The sequence below is a fragment of the Parus major genome, chromosome 3, assembly GCF_001522545.3.
Source record: "Parus major isolate Abel chromosome 3, Parus_major1.1, whole genome shotgun sequence".
Classification (NCBI taxonomy): domain Eukaryota; kingdom Metazoa; phylum Chordata; class Aves; order Passeriformes; family Paridae; genus Parus; species Parus major.
In genome coordinates this window covers 49,152,265-49,165,042 of record NC_031770.1, presented here as the reverse complement: position 1 = coordinate 49,165,042, position 12,778 = coordinate 49,152,265, and the positions used below count along the sequence as shown (strand labels likewise).

The following is a 12,778-nucleotide window of genomic DNA, read 5'->3' as shown; positions in this document are numbered from 1 at the left end:
TGAGAACATAAAATGCACATTCACTAGTGCTTCCAGGAAGAACAGAAAGCAAGTGCAATAGCTGTGCAGCACCTATGAAGTTCAGAATCTCTCGCACACGGTTTTCTGTTTCTCGCTGTTAGTGTGCCTGAACATAATCTGTATCACTAAAATAATCTGCAAGCAGGGAGTGCAGAATTCGTTTTCTCTCCCCACTTTTTTTAATGAGACAAACTTGCATGCAAACCCCACGCTGGATCAAGTAGCTTTTTCTGGCATTTCACAGAAGACCAGTCTCTCTCACCCCTTTATTCTCTCAGTTCCACTTGGAATTAGAAATGCAATTGCCCAATTACTGTGAAAGCAGCTGTTCCTGCAGTATATCCACTCAGGCTGGAAGCAGGAAATAAGAAATCTTCCATGAAAGCCGGTAATTACAAGATTTCCAGTTTAAGTTTTGTACACATGAACTGTTTGGAAGATGTTTGGATAAGCGAAGTTTGGAACACAGCTATTTGGATAAGGACCTGGGTTCTTCAGTGAACACAGCCTCCTGATAACCCAGGTAACATGCAGAAATACACCCACCCCCAACACCCCCGCCGCGACTAGCTGCTGATAACCTTAACTAACGGGAAGCTCACTCACAGAAGCATTTCTTATTACTCAGGGAAGAACTTAGCCAACAGCTATTAAAAACAGGACAGTGAACTGTGTATGGAAGGTGTTTTTGGCACCTGCCAAAATTTTGATGGCTTAAGAAATGTTCTGCACCTGCATTTTCCAATTATTCTGTATGATTTTTTAACTGAGTATTCGCCTGGCACATCTGTGTAGACACAGTAGGTTTTGACTACTGTGGAACATAGTTCCAGTAAGCTTAAAACTAATTCCTTCTACTTGATGAACCTACTTTATGATTTAACTTTCAAAAGCGGTGTTTAAACACTATGTGTAGTACTTAGTTTAGAGTTATTCTTCTGTCTGATCTGTAATTCCAGCAGCTGAAAACAAAGCATTCAATCTCAAGGCACTGCTTAAGCAGCAGGAAAGAAGCAATGCCTGCCACAGCACAGTGCATTCCAAAAACCCTCCAGGATAATGCTTCACTTCTAACTGCACCTGCACAGAGCATCTTTTAAGTAGGCCTTTGAGTTAATACTTTGTCCTTACCTTATGTTAGGGATATCAGGAGAACACTGAGATAGCAATATTTGAAGGGCATTACCTCCACAAAAGCCAGAGCTGGCTTCAGATGAAAGGATTTCACACTCTCCCACAGGAAGCGGAGTTATGCACACTTCCCCTTCTAAAGGGATCAGAGCAGGGGAAGTTTACAGCAATTTCTCCAAATGGTCTCATGTGTATAAAGAGACACTCAAGAGTACACCTTCCACAGGGTTTTACCTAAAAGTAACACTGAACATCCTGGTTTAGAACAAAGCCCATCCCCATCCATAGAAAGACTGTCCCTCTCTTCAATTTCAAATAGGTCTTCGGTTTCTGGGACTGGGGAGCAATCCTACCGTGTTGCATTCCCAGAGATTATAAATAAACTGGCAAAGATCAGTGGCAAAGTTTTATTTTCTGAGGAAAATTTGAAAGATACTTGAATTTCAGGATATTCTCTTTAAAGAGCAGTGGATGGGGTTTGCCTCTCTATTGCTACTAGTAAGGGGCAGATCTGACAGCAGTACTCTTGAGTCTATCCTTGTGTTGGACCCCTCTCTTTGTAAATAAACACCTTAGACCATACTATGTTCAACTTCTTCAGGGAAAACCACAGCTGGCAGTCTACAGATAAGCCAAAAGATTGCTTTATCCAGGAGGTGAGCAAGAAGGATTTACTCCTTCTCTCACACAGAGAGTTTGTAGCTGTAACAGTGACAGAAGAAATTGTATGTTACAAACTGAGGAAAAAAAAATTAAGATATATTTTTGACAAAAAAGACATTTTTGTCTTGCATTTGTAAATCTACCCCATGGGTCAGTCAAGTACTTAATTTATCACATAATTTAGCAGGCTGAATGCTCTTTTTGAACAAGGTTAGGATGACTTACAAAAAGTTTATAAAAAATGTCAAAGCATGTTTTAAGCTGGATATATCTCAAGAGTGTTTCACTTTTTAGTCCAGACAAAAGGAAGACAGAACTAGAAAGTTTTATAGAATTATGGCCAGAACCAGACAAATAATTGCTGTGAATCATCAGCCTGAGGTCCACTGACTTTTTTCAAAGAAGGTGACACCAGGGAGTTCCTGCAGGACTCCAACTCCGATTCAGACAAGTTTGCCCATTTGTAAAGATGCCCCTTGGAAGCGTGGCAGTGGTGGGGCAGCACGTGACTTATTATCGTAAGTAACATGATTTGGCATATTCTGAAAGCACATCTCTGAAGAGGGGGTGTGAACAGGTCACAGTGGAGAAAACGGTGACACGGACACCCTTTTTCTTTGTTGCCTGGATGGAAATCCAGACTCACTCTTCCTAGAGCAAGACTACAGAAAGCTGTCTGGGATGTGTGTCTCCAAGAAAACTCTTTCAAGTACAACAGATCAGAAATTAAGTTTGTTATGAAGAAGCGCTGAAACAGCAAACACATTGCATACAATGCACTTCCTACTTTGGAAGTTGGAAGGCAGTATCAAGCCTCCTACAATGCACTTTAAACATTTCTGCTGCATTTAAGCAATACAGAAAACCACCACCACTAGGCAGGCATGGCTAACACCACCACTGCTTTCTATCAGTAGCCACTTAGCAGTTTAATTCTTCATAGAGTACAGAGAGCTTTAAAGTCAATTTAGCAAAGATAAAAGAAAATGATCAGCTTTAACCCTAATGAAGCAAACACACCCCCCCACACGCCCCCAGAACCCTCCTACCCCCCAGCTCTGTTTGCATTACAGTGTAGTAGCTTTTCCAGCTTTTCCTTTAGAAACAATATTTTTATATATAAAAGCCACATCTTTGGCTCCTAATATTTAGAACAGCTTCACTGAAAGCAATGGATCTGGCCACCATTACACAGCTCACTGGAATTTGCTCTATTTGTATTTACAGTTTTCAGCAGACTGCTCATTTGTCTCTGAGCTGACAGACCAATAAACCTCTGTCACTTTTCTAGCACATCAGCCCCATTCCCTTCTTCATGCTGGCCAACATCTAACCCGGGCAATTACATTTTATCCCCTAACTTTATCCTGAAATCTTAGCTCTATAATATTGCAATCTTTTTGTCTCTTTTGTGGCTGTACAGAGCTGAACAGCTGCTCAAAGAGCTTCTCCAAATATTTCTGCAAATAAATTTTGTTTTCCAACATTCACAATAATGCAAACAAAAAATGTGCCAGCCAGGCTGAACTGAAAGACCATTTAGAAATCAGTGAGACTTTCACATTATTTCTTCTCTACTGTTTACCTTGGTCTAGCTCTTATTTAGGTGGACACAGCAGTGGTTGAACTTGGTCATCTTAAAAGTCACTTTGAATTTAACTCTGAATACCCCAAAATCCCAACAAAATTTACGTAAAAATGAAGTAGAAGAGAGTGGTTAAGCACAGTGGTTAAGTAGAAAATTTTCACTCCCAAAAATAAATATGACTTCAATTGACAACACGCTCACATAAGCTCATTTTGTTCAAAATTAAAGACTTCTAATATCAGTTTGTCATTTTACACTACATTTTACTTTGAAGTAAAGAAGTAGGTATTAAACAAAGACCAGAATTTGAATGGTGACCATGATGTAATATCTCAAAATTATTTCTTTGAAGCCAATTCTCTAATTAGTATGGTCTTTTGGAAAAAAAATTAGCCCCAAATCTTATGTATTAGTAACTTATGTTCAGCCAGTGAACTGAAGGGTTGTGTTTGAACAGCATTACCCATAGATGTGGTTTGAATTTTCTTTCTTGGTCTACATACACACACTACAGAGTAGTACTGCACACTGTCTAATTTCACTGTTCTTAATGAGACCATCACACACAGTTCCACTGACTTAACCAGCTCTTCACGAAATATACAAGTGTGTATTTCTTGTTTTCAGGGGCAGGATTTTCAACACAACAGTCAATGAGCAATCAAAGTTGCCACAGGTAGTCTTGATCCTATCAAATACACATTCTTTGTCCTTCTAAGTGTAATGGATTTAACAAGTCTCAACATAAAACTTGGGGGGTAGAAAGAAGAAGAAAACCTAATCTCAGAAATATATAGGAAGCTGTCTTCCTGCCTGCTGTGCATCTGTCAGCAGGACATAAAAGAAGCTAATTTCAATCTAAACAATAACACAGGAGACTGGTCAGATGCTAAGTTAATGCCATTTGATACCTCCCACATTTTATTTATTACTAGGATCCAAATTTGTGGCACCTACATGCTCAGCACCAAAAAGCTCAAAATTATGAGTTTTTAAGCTGTTAGCAAAACCCCCATTTGGTTCCCAGTAATTTTCAGCTTTAAATTTTAAGATTTTTTGATTAGTTACTGCGGTAGAACTACAAACACAAGCATGAGTTTCAAGGTGTCGCAATGAAACACAATTCAGCAAATACACACCCTAACAGGTTGTTCAGAGAAGCTGTGGATGCCAGTTCCTGGAAATCTTCAAGACCAGGTGGAATGGAACTTTGAGAAACCTGGTCTAGTGGAAGGTGTCCCTGCCCATGCCTAGGGGGTTGAAACTAGATGGTCTTTAAAGGTCTCTTCCAACTCAAATAATTTTGTGATTCTATAAGCAATGCTAGGAAGTGGAAGCATGAAGTTTATTTTAACATGCGCAGCAAAGCTATTGCACAGCATGCTAAAATTTTTTAAATACTAAAGAAATACTAAATACTAAAATAGAAAATACTGAAATAGAAATACTAAAGAAGGAATGTTTCCTGGAAGAACTAAGTCTTTGGGAGTCTTGTGAATAACTTTAAGGAAGACCTTCAAGCAACCACCTAGGAAACACACATGATTTGGCTCTGACCTCTCCAGCAGGTGTATCACAAGATTGCTCAGCAGACAGCTCTAAGGTTTGAAAGAGCAAGCAAGAAGTTTGAATAGACTACAGAACTGTAAAGGAGACAGTGGACTGAGGAGAGGTAAACAGACACACCAATAACTGGTGGAGATTTTCCCAGCTGTAACAGGAGTGATGTGTGGTACCTGCTTGTTTTTCCTACTCATGGCAAAGGGACTCACCAGCTAACAACAAGCATGAGGCACACATGAATCAGAACCTACATTTCTGAGAAAACATCCACCAACAGAAAGAGGTAAGTGGAAAAAAACATTCAGAGTTATTTCAAAAAACCCATAGCATCTCAACAGCCCTCAGTAATTCTTAGTAGCACTGCACCTTCTCTCAAAGTCTTGCATGTCTGCACATGTGCAAGACTCAGTAGAGAAAGTCTCTCTGGAGTTATCTGGGATGATCACTGGAAGCTTAAGAGATTGCTAACACTCGTAATGAAGACTCTTGGATGCAAACCTGTACCTGTTCCCTGATCAGGTTTGTTAGATATGCAAAGCTACCGCTGAACTCTAGGAGAGGGTGATAAGAAAGTTAGGGTCATAAACAGATCACAGTTCCCTCCTAGAGATCAACACAGTTTCAGATCAGAATTATTTGAATAATTAAACTGTAATAATATCAACCCATGCTGTTATTTTATTCAAGTAAAAGGCATTGGCTTACAAATAATCTATTTGAAACACAGTATGGAATGACATTGAATTATACCCATTTTCCACAGAAATGGCTTCTGGCACAGCCAGAGAGAGTCTTCAACAAATCTCAGTTTTGTGCTGATTTGGTCAGGGATTGAAATGGAGGGGGGGGGGGGGAAGAGTTACTAAGCAACAGCAGGCCAGGAGCAGGAGAAAGGTCTGTAGTCTTAATTGATACTAACATTAAAAAGCACTGCAACAAGAGAAAGCTCAAGATGAGAGTTTTACTGCTTTGGAAGTGAAAATAAGTCATCATTAGAAACCCCAGGCAGGCAATCACTGAAATCCGAGTTTTTCATTCATCCCAAATACATGCTGCACAATGTATTGCAAACCCTTTTTTTGCAGGGAGATCAAGTAGCTTATTCTCAGTAGTGAACAAGATGAAAGACCCAGATATAGCTCTTACATATGAGAACCCAGGACACGTACATAGTTTTCTCTCTACTCCTACCTCAGGAAAGGGGAATGTGGTGTAAATTACTGCTAAACGGGTCCCCAAGACATTGCCATCCACAGAACTGACATCATGTGCAGATATAGCTCTTCCTCCTCCACACTATCTATGGTTAAGAGGGTTGTGACTTTTCTAGAAAGCCAGCCCAAAGCCCAGTCTCCAGACCACTCGGACAAGGCAAAGAAATTTGCTTAGCTAAATCTGTATTAATATGATCAAGCAAGACAGAAATCCTGACAGTTTCCTTCCAGAATTCATATCTATTTCCTCTTCTACTGTAAGCAAAGTAGTTTCATGAGGATGTGATAACAGAACATGAGTTATCACATGAATACTTAAAAATTCAAATGAAAAAGCCCTTGATGTGGAAAGTGCTGTGAACCCTACTACTGAACAATCAACCTTTATTTGCCTAGCCAGCAGTACCTCAAGCAGAAGTTATTTGCTTTAACTTCACCTGAAGAAAATCTGATTCCTGACTAACTACTGGCTTTCTTATAAGATTCAAGTTATTAAGTTTTGCTCTGTTCTTTTTTTTTTTTTCAGGAATCAAACGTGTAAAAAACCACACAAACACAAACCCGTGTACCTCAAACTACCGAGCATTCCAAATTATTATCTCTTCTTCCCATTTCTGCATTCTTTGACTCTGCACTTATTTAAGTACACAAGATTTCAGCATTTACTGGTTTTCCCACATACTCCAATGTACTTAAAGTGACTAAAATGAAACCACAAGAGGGAAAACTACTGGGATGACTGTTGCCGAGGAGGAAAAACCAGCAACCCAGGTCTGGTTCACTCAAACTGTCTGATGATTCGTATTTAAAGTGTTGAGAGTTAAGAGTCATCTTCTGCCCTGATTTGTCCTGGTGCAAGTCAGCTGAGCTTACGAAATAGGCTCTGGCACCATGAAGAGGACTGTCCCCTCACAGGATACGAGTAATGGCCACTTGAGTAAATGTAAGTTACTCACATCCTGCTAGTGGACTAATCTGTTTCTGTATATTCACATTCATTTTTAGTTGCCTGCAGGAATATGAAGGTGAATCTCATTTGTTACCTAATGAAAGTAATTTCACCAGATACAACACAAGCATTCTGAAAAACCACCATTACTCACACATAAAGTGTAAGCAATGCAGCATTTCTTAGGTTGCTTAATTAGGGTCCATATCTGAACACTCAGCATTCACCACACAAGCCTCAATCTCCCTGGCTGGCTACAATACCTTCCCAGCTGATTTGCTCCAAGTCTCAAAGAGCAATATGACCTCCTCTTTGATTATCCAGATCACTCTTACTTATTATTCTTTTAAAGTGAAGTGATTCCCAAGAGTAGGGTGAATGCACACCTTCTCCAGAGCCCGAGACCTATCTCCCCTTTTTCAAAACAGAAGCAGACCAGCCATTTCTTTATTAAACTGCACACATTTTAAATAAAAGATATACAATGACCAAACAGTCAACCTCAGCAGGCATTCAAAAGTGATTGACCGATACCTATTTAATATTCAGGTTTATACAGGCAGTTACAGAGAATACATACATACACACAACAAGCACTTCAAAATATCTACAAAGAGGTGATTCTACCTAAGAATTTAAATTATTCTGGTACAAAATACTGCAAATTATAGGTATCAATAACAGGTACACCAAAGGAAGGTGGAGGCACAATATTTGAAGACTGAATGCATTGGAAGAATTTAATGACCAAGCCACAGTGACATGATAATCCAGAGTTCTGAAGAAACAATCCACACAGTTTTATTAAGTCTACTAAAACACAGCAGTGCAATTACAGGAGAATAAAAAATTACCAGCTGGTACTGAGACAACTACAGGCCTATCACCCTGACTTCAACAGAAGGCAAGAGGTTTTGAACCATAAGCAATGTGGAGCACAGATTAAGATGCAGAATCAAGTGATTAGAAGTACCATGCTAACCTGAAAACTCATCTCTACCTAATGAAAATATCGCAGGTCTAACCTGGACTTCCCTAAAGCATGTGATGATGTGCCATGTGTTAGTGAGATCTGAAAAAAAAGACAGACAAGATTTATACAGTTAATGAAAAAGCAAGCGCTCTTTACCCAGTAATATACCACATGTAAAGAGAAAATAGTGGCATAGGGCAGAGTTTTTCAAGTTTTTTATAGTGGTGGTTATCAAAACCCAAGGCGTAAGGCAGTCGCTCCGCTTCGCACAAGGGAGGCGCGGGCCGGTCGTGTGAAGGGAGCCCAGCGCACGCAAAGGTCGGGGAGAGGTTTGCCGGTGGAAGAGGAGAGGCCATGCTCTCGGAAGGGCACGGCGAACACAGCCGGGAAAGCTCCTGCAGCGGCCGGGCTGCCCGGCAGCCCCGGGGCGCCGCTTCCCCGTCACCTTCACCGCGGGGCCGCCGCTGCCGAGCTCCGGGCGGGCCGGGAGAGCTCTCGGCGCCGGCACTGAGCCCCGGCTGCCCCGGCGGAGGTCAGCCTCGGAGCCGCGGAGCTACTCGCTCTGGTTTTCAGCCCCGGGTACAAACACCACGCATCAGACCGGCCGGGGCAGCGCCATCGGCAAACTGACGTGGCTTCGGCGCGGCACAGCCCCCGGTGCGCGTGTCCCGGCGGCGGCGGAGCGCTGCCCAAAGCAGGGGCTCTCTGTCAGCTCCGCGGCCACGGCGGCTCTGCCCCACGCCGGGACGGTCCGGCTCCGACCGCGGCTCCCCGCCACCCCCGGCCCCCAGCGGCGTTTGCTCCGCAGCTTCCCTGAGCAGCAGGGCGAGGGAAACCTACCTGCCGGACCGCCCAGGGCATCCTCGCTCTCCGAAACGCCTCTGTGCTTCGCCCCGCGGAGCTCCCCCTTGGATTTCCAAACGAGCTTTACCATCTTGATCATCTCGGGCAAGTCCCAGGCCAGGGTCCCCTGCTGATAACCGGGCAGGCTGCCCATGGGAAAGGGCATCGGCTCTTCCCCCGTCCTCCTTCGCCTGCCCGGCTCTGCCGCGGGGAAGAAGCGCTCCAGTACCGGCATCCTGGCCCGCGCCCCGTGCCGGGGAGCCGCAGCCACCCCCCGGCCCGAGCAGCCGCGATGGGCATCCAGAGCGGGGCGAGGGCGCCCGGCTGCCCACCGCCGCCGTCCCTCGCCAGGGGCGCGCTCGGCCCCGGCCCCGCGGAAGGAAGGAGCTCCGGGCTCCGGCGGCCGCGCTCGGCTCCCGCCGCTGCGCGCCCTCAGCCCGCCGCCAGGCGCCTGCAGCCGGGGCCAAGCGGCTGCCGGGCAGGCGCGGGGCCGCCGCTCATGCCGGCGCGGCGCCGGGACCCGGGGGCGGGGGCTCGGGCCGCTGCTGCGGGCGGCACCCGGGGCGGCCGCAGCTCACACCCCGCTAAGCGCCACGGCCGAGGCACTTTGACTTTATCCCTGCCGAGATGCCATGGGGGAGCCCCCTCCGCCCCGCCTTCCTCCTCGCCCAGCTGGCTGCGGAGCCGGTGGGGGTTTTGGCCTCTTAGTCAAAGCCCGCCGTCACCTCGGCTGCCCTTGGGCGGGAGGAAGGGCGGTGATTCACGGGACGCGGCGAGGGCCGGGAGCGGAGCAGGAGCGCGCTGGCGGCGTGCGGTGCCCCCGCCTGCCCCGCTCTCCGACGCCAGCCCGACCTGGCACGCAGAGGGGCAGCGGAGGTGCCGCCTCCTGAGGGGTCGGAAAGCAGGGAGCTGCTGAACGGACGGGTTTAGGGTTTAGGAAAGGGCGTGGGGTCTGCCCCGAGCCCGCGGTCACTTGGGCTGTAAAGCTGCACCTGAACGGGTTCACGTTAGGACAGAGCCTGGTGGCAGCGGTCGCTCCCGGACTACGATGAGGAGGCAATTATTCATCGCTAATCTTTAAAAACAAGGCAAAGCAGCCCGGCAGAGTGCTCTGTCTCATGCAGCAGCAGAGGTGGCGTGCTGGGGCTGCGCAGCTGTCAGCGAGGGCTGCCCCGGACTTGGGGGCTGCCTTCGGCCAGACCCCATAGCAGCGCCCGGCCCTTCCCTGGCGTCCTGGCGCCGGAGGGGCCACGCGATTTTCAAAACATCTGTACTGCCTTTATACAATATACCCTCTTTAGCCTGCTCGTGGTACTGCTCTGTCCCTTAGATTACGGAGCGTACAGCGGACGGTGGAGGTTGAGCTCTTGCATCAGCACTTAGTTTTCAGTAAAATTGCAGAAGACTTAGTTAATGGGATTTTAGTGGGCTTTATGACATTTTCTAGCGTGCATAGTTAATACGTTTGTCTTCTCTGGGTTACATTCAGTATTCTGCCTTCTCTCCAGATGGAAAAGTAAACCACCCAACAAGCAGGATTTCCCTTCACAGAGGAAGAGAAGCCAAGAGAATGGACTGAAACTTAACACCCTTACATGTAGAAAACAGAGTGCACAAGTCTTTCCTCCTCATATTAACATCATGCTGTTTCCCTGTAACAGGATTTCTGCCCTGATTATCTTGATGTCTCCACCTCAAAGTGCCAGCTCTAATGGTTTGCTAAAGTTTTGATTCAGACTGTAGTGCCATACTATTAGCCCTCTACACTTGGTAGCTTTGCCTTGAAAATTATGAAGCACTTCCAAAGTAGTGTAGTACTGTTTTTGTGCTGATATTTTGCACTCTTTTGTATCAGGATATCCTGACTCATTGAACAAAGGAGTTAAGAACAAAGAAATAGATGATGTGCGGTACAGTAGCTCAAGCATTGGCACATTTGTACAATCTGTGGTTATCATTTTCTAGAAAGGCAAATTTTATTTGTTTTATTTTCATCTAGCTTAATGTGATATTTTAGGTATTTCATATTGATGTGTCTCATGCAATTACTCTTTAAAGCACTGTTCCTATCAAAATGGGATAAACTAGGCAACTGAAATCCAGAAGACTTTGAGGACGCTGTCTACTGTGTGGTTTAAACCTTACACCCCAACTACTTCATTTTGGCTTTGTGCAACAAGGAGTTGCAGTAGCTTTTTTTCAGCTATTATTTTTCCTCTTTGTTTACCTCTGTGCTTTGTGGTCCCCACTGAGGCAAAGAGCAGAAGTGCCAGAGCACTCTGAAAGAAAGGCTATCCTTGTGCCATTTCCAGCTTCACTGGATGCAAAAAGTGATCAAGAAATAACTGAAAGTGGCACTTAGCGCTATGGTTTAGCTGACAAAGTGATGTATTGCCAAAGGTTGGATGCAATGGTCATGGAGATCTTTCCCAACCATAATGATTCTATGATAAAATATACCAGACATTGTGGAAAGCAATGTATTCACAGATGTCCAGGCTAATTTTTAGATTAATACCTGAATATTTAAGTGCTTAACAGAACTTAGACAGCCCTCTTGATAGCAGCAATAAAAGATTTCTAAACCTATACTACCTTCTTGTGTCCTTAAAACTGTGAAAGGCTTTGTATCATTTGTGGCTGGGTCACTTGGGTAGGTACCTGTTTTTTGGATAGGATCAGGATTAATTTTTGTATTTGTTTTCACTTACAGCTCTACAGGTGCAAAGGAGGAGGCCAGTCCAAAACCAAATTGAAATACATCTCTTGTTATAGTATCAGTATTTCAAGAAGCTATGTAGTAAACCTAATGAAATGTACTTTTTCTCTTGTAAGATTACTGTCAAATGAAAACAACTGTTTTTAGACAGCCTGGAGTTTTTGTTTTCTTTCTGATTTCTGGACAGTTTAAGGATCAGCAGTTGTGAATGAAAAAAAGTACGTTAAAATTGTTGCTTGGCATTAACAGGTATGTCTGTAAAGTAATTCATCTTATTCTTAATAAACTAATGCTTCACAGTTGTACTCCAATTCAGTGATTACTTATCCTTAATTCATTCAAGATTTTGCTGTAACTGACTTTCTTTTTTGACTTTTTCATTATAAGAATGGTGCCACATAAACTGCTCACAGGAAAGCCTGGGAGATCTATACTTGAATATAAGGAGTTCTAGCACCAATCTCTACATCACTCTCAGAGATCTCTAATTGACAAAATGCTCAGATTTTGTAAGTTCTCTGCTTCTCTGTCTTCAGCTGTGCTGTGATGATTTATCCAACTTGAAGATGTGACCTTAACATCATGCTTTTCAGTTAAGAAAATCCATCAGAAATAAAACATACTCCTCCTACACAGCAATGTACCCAGCCATTTGTAACTGCATTTTGAATGGTCCTTCAGCAAGCTCGACTCACCTAAAATTTCTCTTTTGTATTCACACTTCCAGCCGTATTTGAAGGAAATGCTTTAGCAGAGATAGATGGCTTTATTTCTACCGACTGCATTTCTCTCTGACTCCGACTTAAAGAAGCTTAAGTGATTACAAGAGAAATATAAATGTATTAGCTCTGTCCCTCATTCATTCTGAGAACCAATGCCAAAAAAAAGGCAAATGGAGTCATCTGAAAACATGACAAGGCGGTGCATAGTTTCACAGGTAGACATGAGAACTGGAAAAGACTTGAGGAAAGGAATACTGTGGTGTGAGAAAAGGGAAGAGAGTAAGCTGACAGATTAATAGCTGGTGTTTCATAGTTGGTGTCTCTTAAAAAGTTTTACTTGTTTGCTTATTCACTCTGAAGTTATGTACTAAGAGAAGCAGCAGCAGAATTGC

The 12,778-nt window shown here is 43.9% G+C and overlaps 1 protein-coding gene across 3 annotated transcripts in view; it reads right to left on the bottom strand.

Annotated features, from left to right (window-relative positions):
- Positions 1-12,778, bottom strand: part of PDE7B (phosphodiesterase 7B) — a 169,496-nt gene that overhangs the window by 72,952 nt on the left and 83,766 nt on the right. Inside the window, exon 1 of one of the 3 annotated variants that reach the window (XM_015621418.3) lies at positions 8,943-9,286. The exons of the other annotated variants lie outside the window; for them this stretch is intronic. Coding sequence (XP_015476904.1) covers positions 8,943-9,180 — 238 coding nt within the window. The 5' untranslated portion in view covers positions 9,181-9,286. Of the gene's footprint in view, positions 1-8,942; positions 9,287-12,778 lie in introns of those variants that run through there. 3 annotated transcript variants of the gene reach the window in all.